This window comes from Peromyscus californicus, unplaced genomic scaffold, assembly GCF_007827085.1.
Source record: "Peromyscus californicus insignis strain IS unplaced genomic scaffold, ASM782708v3 Scaffold_4__1_contigs__length_199733344, whole genome shotgun sequence".
Classification (NCBI taxonomy): Eukaryota; Metazoa; Chordata; class Mammalia; order Rodentia; family Cricetidae; genus Peromyscus; species Peromyscus californicus.
The window spans coordinates 43,408,497-43,433,239 of record NW_026294562.1 but is presented as its reverse complement, the minus strand read 5'-3'; the positions used below and the strand labels follow the sequence as shown (position 1 = coordinate 43,433,239).

Here is a 24,743-nt window from a genome sequence, read left to right as displayed (position 1 = left end):
CTTGGCAGCAAGCGCCTTTATCTGCTGAGGTCATCTCACCACCCAGTTTTTGTTTCTCTTTTAGCTAAAAGTAAGTTTGTTCCTTTTAATATTCTCTCATCCTGACCCACTCACTCAAAATTTTTATCTTCTTTATTTTTAAATAATATTTAAATTTACAAACTGCAAGAATTTCTAGAGTGCTCATTCAGATTCTCTCCCCTCTTTCTGTGTGTCTGAAACCCTAGTTTTAAAAATTAATATTGAAGTGTAAATAAAGAAATACTATCATCTCATATCATTGGTAATTGAATAAAAATGTTTGGTTTGGGGAACAGAGTGAGAAATACTGTTTAGTTTTTACATTTCATTTATTTTTAAGGCAGGGGCAGATTAAGACAGTGCATAAGAACCTGGAATCTAGACCCAGGCAGGCAGGGCTCATGTACCCCAGTTCTGCTTTCTACTGGCTGTAAGGCTTTGGCCTTCAACAACTTCATCTGCAAGCAAGAGATAATTGTACCTGTCTCACCAAGTTGGTATAAAGATTTATTTTATGTATATGCTCAATAAATGTTGGTTATATTATTGAATATATATTACATGTATATACATATGTGTCAGTTTTTTTTGTCTGGAAAAATTACCATTTAACATTAAAAAGTAAAATAAGAAATATGAGTTTTCCCACTTGGTAACAGAGATTGAGCCCAGGGCTTCACACATACTGTCTTCAGAGTCTACCTCTGAGTGACAATCTTGGTTCCCTAAAGCCATCACACACACCTCCCAGTCCTTGAGCTAACTAATCAATGGAGTGAAGAGGAAGGCTACACTCTCATAACTGCCCATGACATGAGTTCACAGTGGATGGGCAAAGAAATCGATGTACAGCACTATATCTTCTGGGTTGGTCATCAGGAACACAGGGAGGGGTTCGGTCTGGGCTGAGGCACATCACAACTCTGAGTGAGGGAGGCAGGAGCTGATGAATTTCTGAACCATCCCACAATTGCAGGCTAGAATCCACTCATGAATCACAGCACAAAAAGATAGATGTATGCAACATTTAATGCCCCCTTCCCTATAGTTTCCTCTCAAAGACTACTCTGTTTACTGTTTTCCTTAAATTTCCTTTTGAAATGGAAGAGAAAGGGCTTAGGAAACGTCTGATGTGATCTTTGGTTGATGAAGCTTTTATAGGTGGCCTCAGAGCTGTGGGCAGCTTTCTTGTAGAAAGCTGAGTCTTGGAATGTAAAGTCACCATTTTGATCCATTCCTCTGATCCTTCCTAAGGTTTCCATGTCTTGCTGGACCTCATTTAACTTTGGCCAGATGTGTCTCACCCCAATAGGGGGTGGCCAGTGCTTTACACAGTGACAGCATACATAGTTAGAATTTCATGTAGTCATTGGGATGGGAGAGGGTCTGAGTTTAGATATGGTTGAGTGTTTGGAATCAGTATGCCAGAGACTCTCTGAACACTTTGACTAAGCCTGAACTTCAGTCCATCTGCGAGATTCAATGTAGTCTAAGCCATCTACTAAAACTCTCTTGTTTTCTTTGTAGATTTAAAAAGAAATGATTATTCCCTTGCAAGGGAACATTGCAACTCAGGACTTGAGAAAAACACTGAACCAGCTGAGAGGCTTCCAGCAAGAGACAGAAATAGAAATTCCCTAGAAGATCACACACGCCTATAAAAAGGATCATGAGGAAGATGATGATGATCCCTTAGCTCCTTTTGCCTTGAACTCTATGATGATGTACACTGATTGATATGATTCTGACTACATCAGAATCTCTGTCAGGATGACTTAACAATGTGGAACTCCCTGGAAGTGTCCTCTGAGCCTCATCTCCCACTGCCCAGAGGACACGGTGTCTAATGGAGGGGTCCTCCCATATATTGACCTCTGAGCAGAATGTTTGGAGTACATCTCATCTCCTGGTTCTGCATGAAGACACTAGATGAGTCCACCGGGAATACTCTCCTTTATACCTCATTGCTTCAGTTGGCCATTTGGAACTGTTGGAGTAGACTGCTGTGCACTGAAGAACTGGGGGATGAATTAATTTATTTTCTCACTATGTTTGCAGACTCTATTCCCACTGCTATTCATCATTTCATTCAAGGGTCATGCACATACATTAAGAATATATGTGATTTCTTCTTCCCTCTACAGTGACACAAGTTTTGAATAGCAACCACAGGGAAAACACTGGGATAAGTGTCTGTTGGCCCAGGTGGGAGCATAAATAGCCATAAAAACGTCCAGGTTCTAGTGAACTCTAGATGCTTTGGATTATTTTTTTCTTTCTTTTCCGTTTTTTTTTTTTTTTTTTTTTTTTTTTTTTTTTTTTGATATAGAGTTTCACTGGGTAGCTCTGGCTGTCCTGGAACTCAATTTGTTTTGTAGACCAGGCTGGCTTCAAGCTCACAGAGATCTGCCTGCCTCTGCCTCTCAAGTACTGGGATTAAAGGTGTGCTCCACCACCACCTGGCTCTTGAAACCTTGGATTGTTGTCATCAAATCACATGATGCTTGGGCTCTTCCAGTTCCTCTGAAGGAAAAGTACAAATCTAAACCAATTTTCCTTACATCCCTTTATTTTTTTTAAATGCAAAAATGGGGATATGTAATTCTGCAAACTATTAAGAAAGGTTTCACTTTATTAAGCTCAGGACACTAAGGTTAGAGATCATCTCTGTTCATTCTCTCCCTCTTGGCACGGAATCATATCACAGCTACACTCTCCTTGGCCAGTCCTGTGCCGGGGGGGTGGGTGGGGGGGTGGGGGTGGTGGTGGAACAGACGCATCTCAGGCTGAAGTGCTTTGCACATATTCTCCTCCTTCCATTGCAGCGTTCTGATGGCTTGAACACTTCATCGGTTTGTGGAACTTGAAGTGAGGTGTCTCTGGAAACAACCCTGTGTTGGGGGCAGCTCCCTGTTGCATGCTGGGTCGGGTTGCCCTGCTTCAGAACAAGCATGACTTTTTATAGCAGCAGCAGCAGCAGCAGCAGCAGCAGCAGCAGCAGCAGCAGCAGCAAATATTGGGACCGAGAGATGGCTCCCCTTCACCCCTGAGCCTCTCTCTTAGCAGTGGGAACACTGGCCAGCAGCAAACCTCCTAGACCTAAACATTTTCAGCTTCTCTTTGTCTTTAGTTCTTACATTCATTGACTTACTTCTAAATCTACTTTAGAAATCTAAAGTCCTGCTTCCTTTTGCTGCACTTCAAGAGAGGTATTGCATGGTGGGGTGGAAAAGCAATTGTATCTGATTCATGTAATTTTGAGGGTTTATCTGTATTCCGTTTCCTTTGGTTGGTAGGAGGTGGGAAATTTGGACAATTTCTTATCTCTTTTCCCTCCCTCCCTCCCTCCTTCCCTCTTCCCCCACCTGTCTCTGTGTACCATAGATTGTCTTCAAACTCCCAATCCTCCTGTCTCAGTCCCTTAAGTATGTGCTTGGGGGAAACAGTGATTGGCAGTGAGGATAAAAGATTAATACTGTTGTTGGGAGGTGGTGCTTAGCAGTATTGTCTAATTTCTAAATCAGTAAGGGATCTGTTGGTCTCACTTCAGTGCTGTGCTCAACTCTACAAACGGCAGAGTTTACCTATGCAAGGGCCAAATCAAACGCACCAATTTATTGACCAAAATACCTATAAACTGGAGTGAAACTTGAAAGCAAATACAACAACTTGATTGCAAATTTTTGTGGTGTGCTTTTTTTTTTTAAACACTAAGAAAAACAACTACAGAATATTATCTGAAAAAAAGAACTGCTGGGCAAAGGACCCTGGGATTGCTTGCATGTGCTGTGACAGTGTTGACTGAGTGACATGATCACAGAGGGAGGCAGTGCTCATTCCCTCAGTCGATGGTCCTCAGCAGTCATTTGGGAATCACCCTTTCTCAGCAGCATTGTTGGTGAGGTGGTGGGGGTGAAGATCAGAATAACTGCTCTCCAACGGCTACCTCCCCCCCTCTCCTCCTCCTCCTCCTCCTCCTCCTCCTCCTCCTCCTCCTCCTCCTCCTTCTCTCCTTTTGTTCCACGTTTGGATCTCTACAAAGTCCTGAGATATTTGACTTCTAGGCAGATGTCAGATTCAGAGATGGGTCCTGTACCCTCCCTGCTAGAACAGTGAACTCCGGTTGGGGTAAGAGAATTAGGGTGAATAAGAAGACATGGATGTTCTAGCGTCTCCGAGTGAAGATGAACGGCATAATCCTTTCCTAGGGGCAGAGCCTTGGTCATGGGTGGGATCTGGATGTGAGGGTCTGTGAAGAGGCCAGGAAGCTCCTATGCAGGGAATCTAGTGTATGGAGTCTCCTGTTCATGGGCTTTCCATCTCTGGATTCTGAGTGGTGCCCATCCCTTGCTGTCTTAAAGCTTTTTGCATCTCAGAGGAGTGAGATTTAATGTAATTTGGGGCATTCCTTCCTCTGGCTTTGTAAAACAAATGCTGGGTGGTCAAGAGTTCCCAAGAACTATTCAGTTAGTGCTTGAAGAACATTTTGTTGTTGTTGACTGTTGTTTTAATGAGAGCCAATACTCTGGTTTTGGAAGTGATGACACATGCCCTTCTCAGGTCCTCTTATGTTTCTTGCCAGATCAAGCAAAAGGCATGGCTCACAGCATGAGGCCAACCATATTTTCTTTAAAAGAAATAACACAATCTTCAAATGATAGTGAATTTCATAAATTATATCTACATTTTTAACCTAGAAGGAAATGACTACCAACTCTTTAAGACCCAATATGATTCTTTTGATGTCTCTCTGTTTTAATTTCCTAGGAAATAGCTTTTAACAACCTACACCTTCTGTATTGAATTCTTAACCAGTTCTTACCCTTATCACCATTGGTGATAAGGCCTGAGTGCAGTTCTTTACTGGTAACTATTAAAATGAGATGATAACTTCCCAGAAACTGCCTAGAAATAATCATCACTTTATTACCCTTTGAAAAGAAGATTGATGGAAAAGTCATTTGAAAGATGGTTCATTATCATGTCCTAGTAAGATTTCTTTACTCACATCTCACCAAAGCACGAGAAAGGGAGGATTATTCTCTGAGGTCGGAATTTGAAGGCTGTGTGTTTGCCTCTTTGAAGTCTTGGTATTTAATTTTCTGTAGTCATTTCTTGGGCAATTTTCTAAGAAACTAGTTGAAGCTAATTTATCATAAGTTAAAGTCAAATGACAGAAAAGATTTTCCCCCCTTAACAGCATTTTATTCCACAGAGGTTAGCTTCTGAAGGAAATTGAGACTTAAATAGCATTTCAAATCTTCAGCCACATGGGTGTGGACAGAAAATAGCAAGGAGGCAGGAAGACACACTGGCTTTGCAGTTAATACAATTGTTATTATTATTATTTTGCCTTTTCCTTGTAGACCACTATGTGCAGATAAAATATATTTTTTGAAAGACTCTCCTAAAATAATTAAGTATGTTGCTTAATTTTTTGAAAGAAATGTCATCCTCATGGGATAATACACCTTGGTCTCTATCATTTTAGACTTTTAATGTAAGTTTATATAATTTGTTTAACCTTTCTGTTAACCCCTAACTCTGAAATGGAGATGAAGATACTTAACTTCTAAATGAAGGTGAATGATAATGAGACAGCATTTAGAAGGTCCTTGGAGAATCTCACTTAAAAGGCTTCTTGTGAGCCTGGAATTCAGTTCAATAAATAGTGAGAGATTTTCATTTTGGAACGATGTGATTCGTTATTGAGTATTTACAGATGAGGCTTGGTGGACCTGTTTTTTTTCACAAGCACAAAAGGATTCTTGCTTTTTCTCTCTTTCTAGAGGGAAAAGGCTCATGGTTCACTTCTTGGTTTCAAGATTAAAAGTTTCAGATCTGGAAATCCACCAGTTCCCAGCAGCTCTCCTTTGCTCTTGGAAGGCTCTAGACTTACCTGTCTTGTTTGTCCTGCTATCCTCTGACTGGAGAAAGCATTCTAGGACAAGAAATCAAGCCCAATGTGGCACCACCTAGGTGTTATTTTCAGAGGCATGAAAAGATGGAAAGAAGATACAGAGTTTGATGTTTGCAAAGCAATGGTTTTTTTTTTCTTTTTCAAGTTTTTATTAGCCTTGATTTAAATTTTGCCAGTACAGAGCTGGTTGGTAATAAGAAAATTTTGGTCTTTCACTCACCCACATCTTCTTTTAGCAACTAACATCCTTTGAGCTTTCATCTCCTCCAAGGGAACATTTACTGTAGACCCTTAGAAATTCTATCTATTGAATTAGTTACAAAGCTCTTGCAATTATTATGGCAGAAACTGTTCTGCTAATGACTGTCTAAATGTGAATGTAACAGTTGTCTTTTGTTGGAAGGATTTGGGGGGGACTCTTCATTGGCATCATGGGTTTGTACTTTAGCTTCTAATGAATCTTTTGCTCTGTATCTTATTGGTAACCAAGCAACCAGTCACAGAGCCTTGGGATGCTTTGGTAACAAGAAGAAACCTTCAGTGTGTTGCCATGTTTTAGAATTTCCAGATCACCCTTGGAATTGTGTAGACAAAAAGTGGGGGACGCAGAGGTGGTGGGCAGAGGAGTACTGGCCAAGCCTCTGTCTGTCCTGGATGAAGTTACAGTGTCATGGATGATGGCAGGGCTGGTGAATGATTTCTCTGAAGAAGAGGTGTGTTTGTAAGATTATAGGCCTGTTGCAGATGGAAACAACATGAGATGAAATGCTGTCTGATTCTAGAGTACTTCTGGAAATATCTTAGGGACAGAGTGGGAAGAGAGGTGTGGTGAGAGCCATTATTTAGTCCTTAGTTTTGTGTTATTATTCAGTGTCTGTCCTGTTCTAGAATGTTTTTTATGCATGTTCCTATATTGCACTAACACCAAGATTAAATTTAATAGATGAAATCTGATCCAACATCAAGCTTTTTACAGATAAATAAGGAATTTTCAGCATAGAAGCTCATCATTGGTCAGCAAATCACCACAGTGACAGCATCATTACTATGGATAATGCATCAAGCACTCCTTATCTCACAGGCACTGTGTGTAATATACATTGTATTTATGCAATGATATGCTTCATTGAGTCCATTATGTGTATTGTATAGGTCTGAAACCACTATAAATAAGTTAGGACATTGATTGCTATCATTCATCCAAGGAGAGCTGAGATTTGAACTTGCAGCAGATCACTGATACAGTAACTTACATGGTCTTAGCCAGCACAGTGTTAGTGTTACCCTGTGAAGATCTGAAATATAGATTTGAAAGTTGAGACCCAATTAGGCCTTTAGATAAGAAAATCTAAACTGGACTTGTAGAATGTTTCCTGGCATCATCTCTACTTTTTGTACATTGCTGGATTCAGCTCTGCACATTCAGGACATCTGTGATCATTTTAAGTCCATAAGCCAGCCAATTCCTCTTGGCATGCCATGAGATAGGTGCAGGGTGATGGGTGTATTCCTTTGGGTGGTCCTGGCACTGGGTCTTCTGGGGAAAATTTCTACCTTCACAAGGATCTCTGCCTTTTCCTTCTTTTCTCAACAACTTGATAGCCTCTAGTGCCCTGCTAGTTTATCAATATAGAGTGAAACCACAGAACATCTGTAACCTGCAAAGTTTTTATTGGCCTGACCCTCACACCATGTCCACATAGGTCTCAGAAGCTGATTTGTAATCAGAAGATGGCTTGCAGAACCAGGACAAAGAAAGGCAGATACACCAACTATCGACCGGTGTCAAGATAATTTTTTTCTCTCTCATTTCCCACCCAGCAGAATGGGTCTGCTGGTGGGAATGAAGAAGCTGAATTCTGAAATCTCTCAGCCTTATTTCAGAGAGGGCAGTTAGATTCTAGATAGTACTTCCATGAGCCACAGGAAAGCTGGACTAGTTTGAGGGATACTGGTTTCCCATCATTTTTCCTTTTCACCACCCCTCCCCTCCCTTTACCCCCTTTCTCTCCCTACTTCTTTCTTTGATGGATTCCCCTCTTTCTGTTACATCCAATAGGCCACAAATGTAGACAGATAAATGTCACCAGTTTTACAACTGAGATACAAATTTCCCCAGACATGGAATTAGAAAATGTGAGACTTTCAAAAAGTGAGAGTTCAAAGGATAGATAAGAAAGGTTTCAAAAGAGATTGTGTGCCAGGAGGTGGTGGCTCACACCTTTAATCCCAGCACTTGGGAGGCAGAGGCAGGCAGATCTCTGTGAGTTTGAGGACAGCCTGGTCTGCAGAGTGAGTTCCAGGACAGCCAGGGCTACGCAGAGAAATCCTGTCTTGAAAAACAAAAACAATACAAACAATCAAACAAACAAACAAAAAAGAGATTGTGTTTCACATATTGGAAGAGGGACTAGAACCCAGGTCCTGTAAATCACCAGTCAGCCTAATAAGAACCACATTTGAATTTTAAAGCAAATACTGGTATTCTACTATGGTGTCACATATTACTATAATTAATGAGGCAATTCCACATAATTTATCTGGTAATCAAGAGAGGTTTATTTCTGGGAAAACTTACAGCCAATAGGGGTTGATTAAAGGATCTGGGAGAGATGAGGTACCATCCAGTGGAGAACTCTGACATGGTGTCCTATCCAGCTTCCAGTACCACGAGGTATCCAGAAGGGGCCAAACATGTATGCACCTCAAGTGTTAAGGGGCTCCCTCTCAGCCACGCCCCTGGGGCAGGTCATAGGTAGATGTGGCAGTTACCTGTTGTCACTCTAGGGGCAATGTTTCAAGGTCAAAGCTGGAACAGCTACCCACTACATCTCCCCTCTTTTGTCTAAATAAGAAAATTCTGACCTAATACAAAACTATTTACAATAGGGATGATTACCAAATATTGTCCTGGAGGATTAAGGGATAATGACCTATACAAGATGAAACTACACCAAAAAGAACAACACCAAACAAGAAACACATACTAAAATCCAGAGGAGTCTGGAATATAGGTAAATGGCATGATACAGAGATCATTCCAAAGATGTCCTACATTGAAGAACCTGAATCTAATATTTAATATGTTCCAGCTAAGATACAAGAAGATTGAAATTATAACTGTTAGTCTCCAATCCCATCAAAGACCTGAGAAAGAATATAATAACACCTGAGAAATGGGAGAAGGATGCAAGCAACTTTCGGGATTCTTGAGAGAGCAGACAGAGACAACTGGCAGCCTGGACAGTCACCTAGAATTTCTTAGTATCATTGGTGTATTCAAATTGGCTACAAGGCCTAGAGTATCTGTCAGACCATTTTCTGAAGCAAGTTTTTTGAAAGACTATCCTATCCTGTCTTGGCAGAGTTTAATTATCGCTTTTCCTTGTGTCCTGCTTGTACCAAAGGGACAGTATTCATATTGTCAACAGTTGAGGCAGGGGCAGTTCTTTGCCCAATAGGCCATTTTTTTTTTTTTTGTTCTAAGAAAAAGACAAGCTTCCAAATGGAAATATCTCAGAAGCCCAACATTCTCTTGGGATCAGATCAGTGCTGTCAGGAGTAATCATGTCTCATATCAACGGAATTCTAAATTATCAAAACATTTAAATGCCATATTCTCTAGGTCTATGAAGTGTTTGAAGACTATCTATCCATCTGACATATCTTTCTGTAAGTCTGAAGAACCTAACTAACATAACTATAGAAATGACAATCGTGAGTGATTATAACTCAGTAAGTCTTCTCTACTAAAATAACTTAAGAACTAAGAATTCACATAACAAGATAAACAGTCTGTAAGCAGATGTACCATATAAGGACAATGACCGCAGGATTGTGGCATTACACAGAATAGCTTAAACAGAGATACAAGTGTATATATAGTACAATATGCAATATGACAATAATCCTAAATATATATCAATTATATAAAATATCCTAAACAGAGGTAGAACATACATACAGTATGACAAATATAATTTTACATTTGTATCAATAAACAAAACATTTCAAACAGTAGAAATGTTTGAAATGAGTAGAAATATATGTACATTACAACAAATATAGTTCTCTATTTGTATCAATATATAATTTATCTTAAATAGGAATACAAAAATAGTTGGCATTTGTATCAATATACAAGAATTCATATCAGTACCAATTATCTAAGGCTGATATTTTACTAAATTAGTTTATTAGTAAATACAACAATCTACCTTAATATTCTATACCTATCCATTCCCCCTTTTCTTTTCTAATAAAGAATATTTCCATGTTGATGTGACTAGATTTTGAGCTTGGGATCTTACTAAGAGTGTCACTGAGGTGTGTCAGGTGGTATTCTCGTCTGTTTTCTCAGAGAGAATAAGTCACTAAGTATGTGACTTCAGAATGTCAATTTCAAAAATGGTACTCTGTTAAATTATTTGTGTGTATACATGTATTTACGTAAGTGGAAAATAGCTGTTTGAGTGGCCATGGAAGACTTTAAATGAAATGATGTAAAATATTTTTATTACATTTATTTATATTGACTCTTTTGTCATTTTAGACCAAGGAAGAGCCTTGTGAAGATTTAGGGAAACAAGGCAATTTGTGTGCTGTAAATTCATCCTTGTAACCTAACGCACAGCAGACAAAACTAATAAGGAATTAAAGGGAGTCACAGCAAATCTATTATGATCTGACGCAATAGGCATGATGGGAAACCAATAATTACAATTTGACTTATTTTTGTTTTTCACCAAAATTATCTTGAACTCGGGAATTCATGGGGATGAAGCTCTTTCTTGTTTTAAACTTTCATTTTAGTAGTCAGTGGCATAGGTTCCAGAACACCAGGACTGGGAGCGTTAGTGTAAGGTAAACCAACAATAAGCAGATGCTGAAACGCGAAAGCAGCTGAGTGATGGAAGATTCGAGTCAAAAGATTCTGTGAGGTGTGGATGTCAAGGAGTGGTTCAAATATTTAACTTGAACGTTTTGATGGTGGTGTGAAAATTTATGTTCCACCTTCCTTACACCCCCTGGGCTATGACCATAAATGTGTGGGGTCTCAGTACCACTTAGGCGTTTTGGTGTTAGGGTTCTACTGTGTTTAGCAGAAGGATTCCAAGGCAGCTCTGGGATTCCTTATCCCAAGAGGACAGCTATAGGCTAGCCCAGTGAGAGGCACACATTTGTGTGTGTGTGTGTGTGTGTGTACATACCATTAACTGAAACTCAGTCTGAGGACCACAGCTACCCGCAAATGAGTTTAGGAATGCAGTCTAGCACTAATATCCACGACAAAGAGGAAAAGGGGAGTGTGATGAATGATGGCAGCTTTGTCAAATTAGAGGTTATCTGTTGTGGTCCAATTCCTCGTGTGATAGTTGTGAATGTTTGCATCTGTTGAGGTTTTCTTTCTGTAGAAGTGTTAAATAGAATATTTTCTTCATTTAGGACATGGAACACTTTTCTAACTCTCTGCTAACCAAAAGACTCCTTTTGACTAGGCCTCTTTAAAATCGTGTCACTTTAACTGTCTTTTGGTTTCCATAATTCCTTTATAATGACAAATCTATTGGGCACACACACACAAATACCTGTTTGGAACTGAAGTTGGCTTTATTGAACCACTGTTGGCTCGGTGACAGCTGTAAAATATGTCCATTGTCCCTCTTCCTCCCATGCTTGACCCCCCGCCCCTCCCCATTTTGCTCTAAGCATGAAAGCAGACACTCTTGCCCTCCTTTCTAAATTTCATGCAGCCAGCTAGCAGGCAAATAAGCAGTGAGGTAAGAGCAGACATTTACATAAGGAGCCTATTAATATACTATACAAATGAGGGTCCTGGGGAGCATGTTAATTCATTTCCTCTGCTGAATGGCCATGATCAGTGTAAATTTTCACATGGCAGGAGCTCACATAGAAGGTGGTGGAAAGTTTGGCTACATGTAACAGACAAGTACTGACAACATTTTCTGAAGAGACTTAGTTGTCACATATGTTTCCCACAAAGTAGAAGATCTTACAGCGTGGATTCATAAACTTGAAATAATACAAAGTCATCTGGTATTATTTCTTGAAGAGAAGTGTGGGTAGGAAGTGAGAATATTTTATTAAAATGCTTTCACTTGTCAGTTTTAGAAACTGAAGCATATTTAGGTATTATTGTGAAAATCAGTCCATTTAGACCAGCGAAACATCTATCAGAGCTCAGGAAGACAGTGTGTGTGGTATTTTTTGAAATTCTCCCAGCAGTTGCTTGATTGCTCAATTGGTCTAATCATTAAGTTATTAATTTAGCTAAGACTGATTCTAGGCACTATGCTAAGATTATGCAGCAGGAGAGTATATACCTTGAGAAGACAGATACCCGGAACAACCTCCTTGAACCAAGAGGTACAATTGAGACCTTTGTTAGTGTTTTAGGGTCAAGTGAAGAAAAGGCTTTGTGAAGAATGATGCATGAGAGGGAACAGTTTGCCTGGCAGAAGAAAGAGCATCTAGATCAGCTGTTTGAGGAATGGTAAATAGTTTGCAGCTACTTCTTAGGGGCACATACTGGGCAGTGTAGGTCCAGATAGCAAGAGGTGAAGCTAGAATGGACAAATGTTAAAATCTCTGTATACTCATGAGATGTTTAATTTTTTTCTTTTGGTCTTGTTATTTTGAGACTGGGCCTCTCCATATAGTCTCTTGAGTGCTGGGAGTCTAGGCATGTTCCACGGTGCTCAGACAGGAGGTGTTAAATTGTAACATTCAAGTTAGGGTTGTTAGTGAATGTTTGAAACTAAGAATTCTTGGTCAATTAATTAATTCAGTAACACTTATCAACCATCTACTAATTATAGACCACCTGGCCTTGGAAGTGTAATGGTGACTCAAATGCCCACAGGGGCCACCACTTGGGAGTTAGTATAACCAATAGAGATAGCTGTACGAGTTTTGGGGGAAGCTCTTTAATTAATTAATACCATCAGTTGCTTCTGGGTGTCTTTTTACGCCACCATCAGCATCACCATTTTTATGTGTCTGGTGGAAGTTTTCTGAATCACATGTCAAGTGTGGGTTTAGAAAGGGGTATTGCTTTCTTGTTCTATAGCACGAATCTATGAAAACACTGTCCAAGCAAAGAAAGATTCCTACTTTACACTTTCAATTATATGGCTCCCTCTCTGGTGACAGGTTTGACTGCACACAAATACCAAATTGCTCTATTGTGTGTACTGGGCTTATACACTACCAGTCAATCGCTTCAGCGCAGGGTGGTAAGTACAGAGAGAGAGAGGGGCACAGCACATGCAGACACACTCCTGTGGACACCTAGTGTGTAAGGTCAGGGGTAGGGCGGAGACATTTTTCTAGAGAAGACACTGGGAGCCTGGGAATAGGACACTCAGCAAGGAGTGCTTTGGTTTGACGGAGGTGGTGCATGACTCAGGGTCACTGCCCTGGCTGCTCCAAGGAGTGGATACTGAAAGCTGACAATGGGAGCCTAGAGTGCATGCTGCTTTGGGTTAGAGTCCTATCATCCCTGCTTCTTCACAAGTCCCATGAAATAGTGAAAATCGTGGGCCTACTATATACTATTGCTGAGGCTTGGATTTGTCCTCTAATTTCATGAGCTGGATTCCTAATTCCAAAATCCATTTTTTTTTTCCAATCTGGAAATGAAGCCTGCTGGAAGCTTTAAGGACTGATGAGATCTAGATAAAGTCATGAGGGTAGGGTCCTATCTTGTGTTAGTTACTCTATAAGAAGAGAAAGAGAGACCCAAGGTAGCATCCTTACAATCTGCATGTAATGTCCTCTGCAAGAAGGTCCCCATCAGATGCTGAGTAGATGCTCACACAATGCTCTCTTGGACATCCCCGTCTTTGCCACTGTGAACCAAGTAAACTTTTATTCTTTATAAATGATCCACTGTGGGGTATTTTATTATAGCATCAGAATACAGACTAAACAACTGCCAAGCATCCCTTCTTTCACAGTCTGCTTTTCAAGGGTGTTGGCACCTCTCTCGTGGCCTCCATGCTGTGGTCTGAGAATCTGAGGGTCGCACACTTGATATTTGATTTCCCTTGGCCTAAATGGACAACAGGTATTATCAAAGTGATTTTTCATTGGGTTACAAGGTTCTGAAACTAGGTCTGAGGAAAAATTTGTTGAGAAAAAAAAAGCATAAAAAGACTGTAGGTGTGACTTAGCTTAAAAGATGGAAAATGGTTTTGAAATTTTAGAGGAAGCAAAGAAAATTGAAGGTTAAGGGTTCTAGCACGGAAGGGGCATTTCCATGGACCAAATCCGATTCCTCATAATGTCAGGGACCCGGTGTTCTCCTCTCGTGATCTGTAGCATAGACTTTCTCTAGGAGTAGGAGCCATCTCCTCTTCCGGTGTTGTCTGAGGTACAGTCTAAGTGTCCTTTCTTCCTGACTCTTTCCTTTTGTGTTGGGCATCAAACCCAGACCCTTACCTGTCTAAGTGCTCCTTACTAAGGCAAGACAAAATTTGCCTCTAGTGGAGAAGAGAGACAGTGGTCTCAAGTTCAGCATCACCTCTCTGACCCTGACTAGTTCAGCATGTCCTACCTGACTTGACACTGTCTTCCAGTAGTTCCTCTGTTCCTGCCAATATTAGCTGACAGTGTAAAACACCTGAGGGCCATCCGTCTGCTCTTTGGGTCTCCAACTTTCAGCCCTTGCCCCTCTCCCATCCAAAGCAATTTCTAAGTCAGAAGTAAAATTTCAAATTGTGCCTCTCTGATGATGTACTTGAGTCCCTGGGAAAGTATTTTAATTAGGTTTTGGAAAATGAGCTGAAAACTCTTGTCTTGTTCTCTAGGTCAGAAAGCTTCTCCTACCCAGGGCTCCTCTCACGGCCACTTACCTCACTGGCAGGGATGCTGTGGTGCTCTCTGGGAGGAGGAAGGGCTCACAGGTCAGTGAGCACCAGCAGGCCCTGGCTCCTGGCTGCTGACACAGAGAGCTCCCGTGCCTTCTCATCTTATTTTTGGCCTCACTGAGGTACAGTAACCTCCTGCTGGTCAGCTGCCTTCAAGATACTCAGCCCAGCCTCCTGGTCTGAGCCTTCCAGCCTCAGCTAGGATTTGAACTCGTGGTCCCGAGAGCAGGATGGATTAGCGCTCAAGGGCTCCCAGGCTGACTCCATCAAAGCTTTCCACGGCACATCTCCATTATGTGAACAGCTCTGTTAACCAAACCTATTATCTTCCCCCCTTGGCTTTCAACTTGAGAAAGGGAAAGCAACTTCTTTAATGGCCCACAGATTGATGATTAACATTTTACATGTCCCTGCTGCTAAGTAAAAGAACTGCTTTGTGGACAGTGAAATGCCTAGGAGAAGGAAGCGGGAGTCAACGTGGTTTATTAACTTGCGCTGCTTCATTAATCACAATCTTTTTTTATGGCAGTGCTTAAAGGCCCATCCATTGTACTTCTTAGGAATGGGGCAGATCAAAACCAAGTGCTTTTAGGGCACCTTTGACATCTGGCATAGCAGCCAGCTCTCTGCGATATTGCTCTCCAGCAGGATGGGGAACTGCATTCACTGTGACCACGCTGGCCCCTCTGATTTAAGCTACTACAGAGGGCAATGAATTACCTTAAAGGAGCCCCAGTGCAGAACTCCAAGTTTTATGCCGGACCCCTGCCAGCTTCCCCACTTTATGAGTATGAACAATCAGACAATTGAACTGATTTGACTTTGCCACTCCTGGAGTTTCATTGCTGTGAACCTGGGGATGTAATGATGGCAATGCCATGCTAAGTGCCGCTCTGACTAGCGGCATTGCCTGCTGCCCGTTCAAGTAGGGCACCCATTCTTGTTAGTTGAAAACTGCTCTGATTTGCAGCAAGGGGGAAAATAGATCCCATGCAATCAGATTAACTCAACTCTGAATGTTATTTTCGTTTCACATGGTGGAACCAGGCAGTGTCCCAATTTTTTTTTTTTTAAATGGTAAACTCATTAAAAGGCAGGGTTCTTTTCAACGAGTCTTTATAAAACGGAGGTAGAAAGCACCTGCGAAGTCTTGCTACAGATTGCAGGTATCCACAGACACTGATAAGCATAATGTCCATATTCACCTCCCTCGAGACAGGCTCAGACTGTGGAGTCCAAGGAATCAACAGGGTGAATGTTTATTGAATCTGCTGAATAATCCACGAAGATGCAACAACTCCCTTCGAAAGAGAAAAGCCACATTGACTTTTGGGACAGGAAATTCAATGGAGATAGTAAAATGTTATTTCCAAGTGTTTCTAGAAAAAAAATTGAACTTTATTACTCAAGGATCCTGTAGGTCCCAGATTTCTTCCGTGAAGATGAAAAACAAGGCAGCCTGAGCGACTGAGAGGATCACTCTCTTCTAGGTATTTATTTGTCAGGATGCTGAAAACCGAGTCGATCACAAAGAAGGAAGCAATCACCATACTCACAGCGCTTGCTGTGTTCTCGGCCTCTTCTGAGTGCACACAGTAATCCATTTAAATCTCTTTTGCGAAAATCAGTAACACTCCCAGTTGAGTTAATCTGACAGCTTTGCAATTGAGCCTTCTTGCGAGGGGGAAGCTGAGGCACAGAAAAGTCCACTCATTTCCATGCTCAAATCACATTCAAGGGTCTGCTAGGGTCGGACACCAGCGTTTACATTTAGTGATTAAGCTGTGTTACCTCTGCTGCGTCTTTAATGTGATCACAGAAACTCATATCGATGATCCCAAATGATTACTTCACTCCCTTACAAAATACAGTGCTAAAAAAGAGGGAGAGAATGTTTCACCTAATATCAATCAGAAGTCCAGATAAAAGAAAGAATAGGATAGAGAAAAAGATCTTTAAAACAAAATGCTTGGCTCATTGCTTTAAGGAAAAAAAAATCATTTTGATTTTGTTATTGATGACTGACTAGATAAATAAAGATACACACTCTTATATATATATATATATAAAAAACTATAAGCACGGATGAAGTACTTAAAAGACTATGTAGCTACAGTTCAGATTGTACTTCTGCTCAAGAGTTGCGCATGCTGGGTAAAGACGTTAAGATGAATGTCTGACACATTATGGCGGAACCAGTAGAACAAAGGCTAGCCATGCTATATAAAATAGAAATAGGAAAATGCAGACATCAGTAAATGAAATAACTATGTGTGGTAATAAATATAATACATTTAAATACCCCTCCCCACTAAAAACTACCAATACAGGATGAGGATTTTAGAACAATCCGATAAAAAAAAAATGAAGAAATAAGTCCCATATAGTCATTGGATATCTCCAGGTACAAAATCATGTATCTTTTTATTTATTTATTTATTTATTTATTTATTTATTTATTTATTTATTATTTATTTATTTATTTTTATTTATATTTTGTGTTTATGAATGTTTTGCCAGCATACATGTGTGAATGTGCATCATGTAGGTGCTCAGTGCACATGAGGTCAGAAGAGACTATTGAATCCCCTGAAACTGTAGTTATGGGTAGTTGTGAACTGCCTTGTGGGTTCTAGGAACTGAACTCAGGTCCTCTGCAGTAGCAGTAAGGATGTTTAACTGCTGAGCCACCTCTGTAGCCCTTCCGAAAATGACATTGATGACTGAAATGGAAACAGGCAGTGAAGGCTTTATCTTTTTCTGTGGATGCTGGATATGAGACATAAGCTCTGTGCTGTGTATGTACAGCAGTGACCCAAACCTGGTGAAGAATACAGCAGTATTGTGGTGGTTCATCTTGATAAGCCAACACAAATGCAGTTAGAATACCTAGGATATACACCTCTGGGCAAGTCTGTGAGTGTAACTCCTGAAAGATTTACCTGGGAAGGGAAGAATCACCCCTGTGCTGGCACACTGTGGCTGGGCTTCCAAGCTGAATAAAAAGGAAGAGGTGGGACACCAGTGTTTAACGGTCTCTGCTTTCTGAGTGCAAATGCAGTGTGACCAGCTGCCTCGTCCTCTGACTGTCACAGCTAACCAGCCATGAGGGACTGCCGTCAGACCGTGAGCCAACGAGAACCCTTCCTTCCTTAAGCTGCCTTTTGCAAGTGTTTTGTTAGAGTAATGAGAACTACACAGTGTAACTGGGTATGGGGAGACAATAACCTTATTATACAGAGCTAGCTAATAGTTCCCACCAGAGTCCATTTCGCCAGGCATGATGGTGTGTGCCTTTAAGCCCAGCACTTGGGAGACAGAAGTAGATCCCTTGTGAGTTGGAGGTCAGCCTGGTCTACATAGTGAGTTCTAGGCCAGACAGAGCTACATCATGAGACCCAGGCTCAAAATTTCCCTCACTTTTGACACCAAATTTGGCAAATTTCAAGGGATTCCTGAATCACTCCGAGGAATGACGATCTATTGGGGCCCTTGCAGAAATCATTAAGACTATGGCACTCATGGCTTCTGTTTCCTACAAGGAAACAACCAAAGGAAGAAATGCATGGGAGACAACCCAGGAGGAGATCAAGTGTGAAGATGCTGGAATAGTTGTCCTTCTCTATGACCATGCAGTGTGACAATACATGTGGCCCACAACCAACTGGAGAAACTCACTGTGCTGTGTCTAGACTTTCTGCCAAGGATTAATTATAAACTTTCTCAATAACTGTCTTTAGTAGCCAGCCTCTCCAGCGGGTTATGTTAACACTTTGGTCTGTGGTCCTTGTTGAGCTCAGAACTGATGCAGTGTGGTCCAAAGTCTCAACATAAATTACGTTGTTAAACTGGCCAGTGACCCAAACTCCGAAACAGACATTTCTATCAGCTGGTACATTTTAAGGGTCTAGAGAATCACCTACTATTAGCCAAAGGCAGAATCCAGACCTGTTTTGGGTGAAGGTCAGTCTTTTACTGAATAAGTGCATGCCAATGGAGAATAATAAAGCAAAGAAAGAGAACAGAGAGGAAAGTGGTGGTGGCCTCTCTTGTATACAGAACAGCAGGAGTTGGGTGAGAGGGATACCCGGGCAAGAACATTTCAGACAGAGAAAGCTACAACATCAAAGGCAGTGAGGCACAAGGAGAGCAAGGAGCTGATTTCAGCTAAGGAGGAGTGAACAGAATGTGAGCAGCGGGGAGATAGTGAGTAGCAGGCTGAAAGTCAAAAGAGATTGGGAGAAAGATGGATCGTACTGGGCCTTGAATATCAGGAATTAAGTCTGAGGGAGACTGCTGGAAGAGCTTGAGCAGAGGAAAGCAAAGTTACTTGTTCCCATTAGCTTTAACTGTCAACTTGACCCAGCCTAGAGTAATCTGAGAGGGAAGCCTGGATTGAGGAATTGTCTGGATCAAACTGGCTTGTGGGCATATCATCTTGGTTGTTAGCTAATTAATGCACACAGGCCCAGAATACTGTGTGCAGCACCACCCTTAGACAGATCGGTCCTGGCTTGTATAAGGAAGCTAACTGAACATGAATCCGCCTGTGACTGAGGCAGCAAGCAGCTGCTCCCCATGCTTTCCTGCCCTGGAGTTCCTGTCCAGACTTCCCTCAGTGACAGACTGCAAACCAGAAGTGTAAGCCAAATAAATCCTTTCATCCCCTAAGTTGCTTTTGGTGAGAGCGATTTGTCATAGCAATAGAAAGGAAACCAGAATGTTGTTATAACAAAATACTTGAGATGAGGCCATTGCAAAGCTTGGAGACTGTTTGGGCTCATGTTTCTAGAGACTGGGATATAACTAAGCATGTTGCCGGCATGGTGGACTAAGTCCAGGCTCCTCCTCCATTATATAAAGGCACTCATGCTATCACAGGTTCCCATCTCCGTGATGGATTCAAATACTAATTCATTTTAAATTTAAGTCTTCATTTCTCTCTTCAGTCTGAGAGTTGCCTAGAAGAAATGTCTAGTCACTTTGGTTTTCTGGTTTTGGTGGTAGCAGACTCTTCATGCAGATGAATAATTTCTTAGTTTTGGAATTTATTGAGAATTTATTTGTGACAGAACACACAATTTTAATGAATGTACCATGTGTTTGGGAATAATGTGCACTTTAAAGTTTATTGGGTACAGAGTTTATTTATCTTATGAGATCAAACTTGTTAACCATATTGTTACAATCCTCTCTGAATTATCTTGGAAGAAACTTATTTGATCTTTTAGTATCTAAGCACTTGGTTCCATGTGGTTTTTCAGTTTTTATTTAGAGCTCTAATATATTTTAGAAGTAAAGAGTGAGGTGCATAAAGGAACCTTCAAGTAGTGAATACTCTAAGTGGTTTTGTAATTTTTTGAAATATTATGAATAGTTCACCTCTAGTTCTCTTGAATTCTTTGTCTGGTTACTGATTCTATACCCATAAAATAGTTTTTGTTAATGTTTATCTAGGATTAAAAATTAGTTTTACCATTATTATTATTATCATTATCATTATTGTGTGTATGTGCTTTCGTGCATGTGTGTGCATGTGTGCTTGCAAGTGTGTGTGCATGCACACACCCCCCACAGTGCACATTTGGAGATCAGGGGACGATGTGGAGAATGTCATTCTTTCATCCTACCATGTGGGTCCCAGAGATTGAACTCAGACTGTCACGTTGGCAGCCTGGTTATTAGCTGTAGTTGTCTATTTGACACACCTGGGAAGAGGGCATCTCAGCTGAAGAACCACCTTCATCTGATTGACCTGTGGGTATTTTCTTGCTTGTTAACTGATGTGGGAGGGCCCAGTCTACTGTGGGAAATGCCCTTCTTATGCAGGTGGGCTTGGTATATGTGAGGAAGGTATCCTGGAAGCAAGCTGGTGAGCAGCATTCTTCTGTGGTCTCTGATTTAATCTCTACCTTGGCTTCTCTTGATGATGGACAATCATTCTGTAAGCCAAACCTGTAAGTCCTTTATTCTGCAACTTATGGTGCTTATTACAGCAACAGGAACCAAGCTAAGACACATGCAGAGCCATCTTGCTGGATCCCTTCTCTAGGGTAGTTTTCTGTTATTTTGTTTTCCACTTTTCTCTTCCAACCATCTTTAAAATTCTACTTTGAACATTGCATATTAAGGCATCTAAAGATAAACAAATTCATGAGTTTATCATTAAAAGAAGACAGTATATCTCTTATAAATTATAAACACTAGTAACTTCTTTTTGTGCCATTTCATTACATATTTTTTAGTACATTATGGTTCCATTGTCTATCCTGTTCTTTCCCCTTTGAGAATTCAGTGCATTCCTTCATCTTTTTGAATGCCTGTGTGTGTTTATAATTTTGTTTATATAGGTCTGCTATTTTTTTCTGTTACTTTATGGCATTTATTACACTGTAGTTCAAGTTTTCTTTTTTTGTATCACTTCTTAATAATATAGAACTTTAAAAAGATGTGGATGTTTTACACACTTATTCATTTAGCTACCTAATAAAAATGTCTTTTTAAGCCAGGCAGTGGTGGTGCACACCTTTAATCCTAGCACTTGGGAGGCAGAGGCAGGCAGATCTCTGTGAGTTCAATGCCAACTCGGTCTACAGAGCTAGTTCCAGGACAGCCAAGGCTACCCAGAGAAACCCTGTCTCAAAAAACAAAAAAAGAAAGTCTTTTAAATTTCAATAGATCTTGAAAATCAGTTTTTTTTGTGTTTTCTAGAAATAGTTATACAATCATAAAGATGATTTTTATCTCTACTCTCTTTTATTTAAATTTTTTATTATTATCACATGTGTATGATTTGTGTTGGGGGTTGGATATCTCCCTATGTCATAGCTTCGGGGGATTCAACTCAGGTAGTCAGGCTTCCTCACTTTTGCTCATGGGGCCATCTCATTGCCCTATATTTATTTATTTAATTCTCTTTATCAATTATACTCCATGGTTTCCTTCTCTCCAGGTATCAATAAGAAATTTTATTAAAAATGTCTTTTTTTTACAGTTATTAGTAAATATGTAAGTATGTCTATATTTTTATATAGAATTTGTTAGCACACACAGATTTACCAGGGAATGACTGCCACAAGAATACTACAGTGCAACACAGAAATTATTTTAGTAACTTGATAAACAGTCTCAATCTTGAATTTCTGGTCCTATTAAAAATATGAAGGGCTTCCTTCTATCGCTCTGTTATATTTGGCTTCATTTTAAGAAGGGAAGTTGCATGTCACAGCTGAAGTTTTGAAGTCCTGCCTGCAAATATTGATCTTCTGTGACACCAGTTTTCTCATTATAGGCTGTTGAGATGCTCAAATGAAGAATACATTCACATGTAACATAGCTGTGAAGAATTCTGCAACAGTTCCCTACTGTTATTGCATGAGGTAGTCAGCTAACATCAATTAGTTAAATTTGATAGATAACTTAGTCACCTTCATCAAATATTTTCCTTTTAATCGGCGCTATGTAAAAAGAGATATGGGATCATGTGACTAGAGGCACACTGGAAATGTATTATGTACTTAGAAATGGATAACATACAGTTTTCTTTTAAAGGCAAATTCTGGAGTGTTTTTTTTTTCTTGCTGATCCTAACAACACATCTGTGGAATACAGCTTCCCAGTGGTCATTCTGGTCCAACACAAAGCTGAACAGATGCTCGCTCAAGTCCCAGCCACCTGGCAGACCATTGTTGACTTGGCAGGAACCTCCAGACTGGGGAATTTGAGGAAGACATTTCATCCCAGCTGACGGCAGGATTATGACTCGGTGAATCAGTGTGAGACACAAGGTTTACTACAGGCATCATTGGGAATGGCATGGGAAGCTTGGGGATTCACATTCATCAGGCACAAGCATCGGGAGCCAGCAGGTGAATTATGGACCAATGCTGTTATGCCAGCTGGTAAGATGTTGCAATTCAACTCCAGTGCAGGTAGGACTACCCTCATTAACAAAAAGCAATTGGGAGAACTGGTAGATACTTTGCCACAGCCTTGCCAATAGTGAATTATCACTGTACAGGGCACACAGAGATTTAGAGAAAATATCTTCTGGTTTTTCTACATTGAGTTCTATGAGTCTCTTTCTAAGCAAAAAACTAGAGAGCCCTGGAAAACCTTTTCTTGCTTCATAGTCAATAGGCATGTTCAGATGCTCTTGTATCTTGTTGGTCCTTATGCAAAACTTACACAGTTTCATCAGAAATTAATATTGAATGACAAAATAACTTAATAAAATAATTAAAATAATTTTATTTTAAACACCAATAAAATTCTCATATAAGTAATATTTTTTCAGGATTTTCTTCTCTTATGAGACTCAGATTACATATACAATTCCCTGCCTGTAGACAGCTAAACCTCTTCTAGACATCTGTGAGTTTCCAGGGAAATATTTAGATTTTCATCATCTCATAAATCATTTGAGGTTGACTACTTTGGGGGTATATGGTAATACTGCTATGATTTATCTATGAGATGTCCATATGTGAAATATCATGTGTTTGACAACTTAGTCCCCAGGTGTTGGTACTGTTTGGTAGGCAATAGGACCACTGGAATATGAAACCTGTCCAGCTTACACAGAGCATTGCAGTTGGGCCTAGAGGACTAGAGCTGGCTAGTCCTCCCTTCAGCCCAAGTGCCTTGCTTTCTGTCTACCTCTGTGATGTAACTAGTGGCAGCAACCTAAGACTGTCACAGACCAATCTGCTCAGTGGCTATGCCTTCCCTGTAGTGACCTGTGAGCTGAAATAAAACCTTGTCCCTTAACTAGTTTCTGTCATTTGTTTGGTCATAGTGATGATGAAAAAGGTAACTAATGCAAGTGCACATTGCTCACTGCACAGCCAACAGTCCAAAGCCTATGCTGCCACTTTGCTTGGCAGCTCCTCAGAGCCATCCCTGCTATGGGGAGTTTATGAGCCACCGACTGAGTGCACTGGTTTCATGATCTCATTGGCTCCTTTCTTGATATGTCCTTCATATGTCCACATGTCCATCTTTCCTCTTGGAGAGCCCTGGAAGCTGAGTTTTTCTTTTCCAGCCATCAAGTTTCAGCAGGACTGAGTTTTCTCCGTAATAAAAAGGGTCTCCCTGAACAGGTGTTAGTGAAGATAAACGATGGACATATTTGTTACTTTTCTGTTGCTGTGATAAAATACTGCGACCAAGGCAACTTATCTAAGAAAGGGTTTATATTGGCTTATAGTTCCAGTGGGTTAGGGTCAAAATGGCAGCGAGGAGGAAGCAGACTGCAGGCATGGTGGCATGAGCATGAATCTAAGAGCTCACATTTTCACACCTTGAGTAAAGCAGTGGGTTGAGGGGAGAGGGGGAGAGAGAGAGAGAGAGAGAGAGAGAGAGAGAGAGAGAGAGAGAGAGAGAGAGAGAGAGAGAAAGTGGTGGAGGCTTTTAATCTCAAAGCTCTTCCCCAGTAATGCACTTCCTTCAGCAAGGTGGTACCACCTAAATTTCCCCCAGAGCCAGTCAACTGGGAACCGAGTGGTCCAAAGCCCAAGACTATGAGGGACATTTCCCATTCAAAGCACCACAAAGGCTATCCTCTTTTTTCTTGCACATCAATCTCAATGAGCTGAAGCCAATCCCGACTTTTTTGTTTGTTTTATTTAAAAAAAAAAAACATAGGGGAAAAGAAACAAGTGTTTGATTTAGCCCATGGATGGCTACTTCTGTGAGGGCAGCATTATAGAAGTATTCAACTCAAAATTAGCCTCCACGGAGGCATGTCAGAGTTCGGTAACAGCTAGCTTCTGATCTTCCCCCATCACAGAGCACCAGATGCTCAGCTGCCTGCGGAGCCAGGAAGGTGGAAAACGGGCAGAGAGGAAACTGGGGGAACTGTGTCCTGTCTGGAGGAAGGGCTCTGCCTGGGAAGAGTCACCGTTTCCACA

The 24,743-nt window shown here is 40.7% G+C and overlaps 1 protein-coding gene across 1 annotated transcript in view; it reads left to right on the top strand.

The window, feature by feature from the left end:
• Trpm6 (transient receptor potential cation channel subfamily M member 6) overlaps positions 1 to 2,162 on the top strand; it is a 142,966-nt gene extending 140,804 nt beyond the window's left edge. Inside the window, exon 39 of the mRNA XM_052713226.1 lies at positions 1,549 to 2,162. Coding sequence (XP_052569186.1) covers positions 1,549 to 1,682 — 134 coding nt within the window. The 3' untranslated portion in view covers positions 1,683 to 2,162. The remainder of the gene's footprint in view (positions 1 to 1,548) is intronic.
• Positions 2,163 to 24,743: the final 22,581 nt, after the last annotated feature.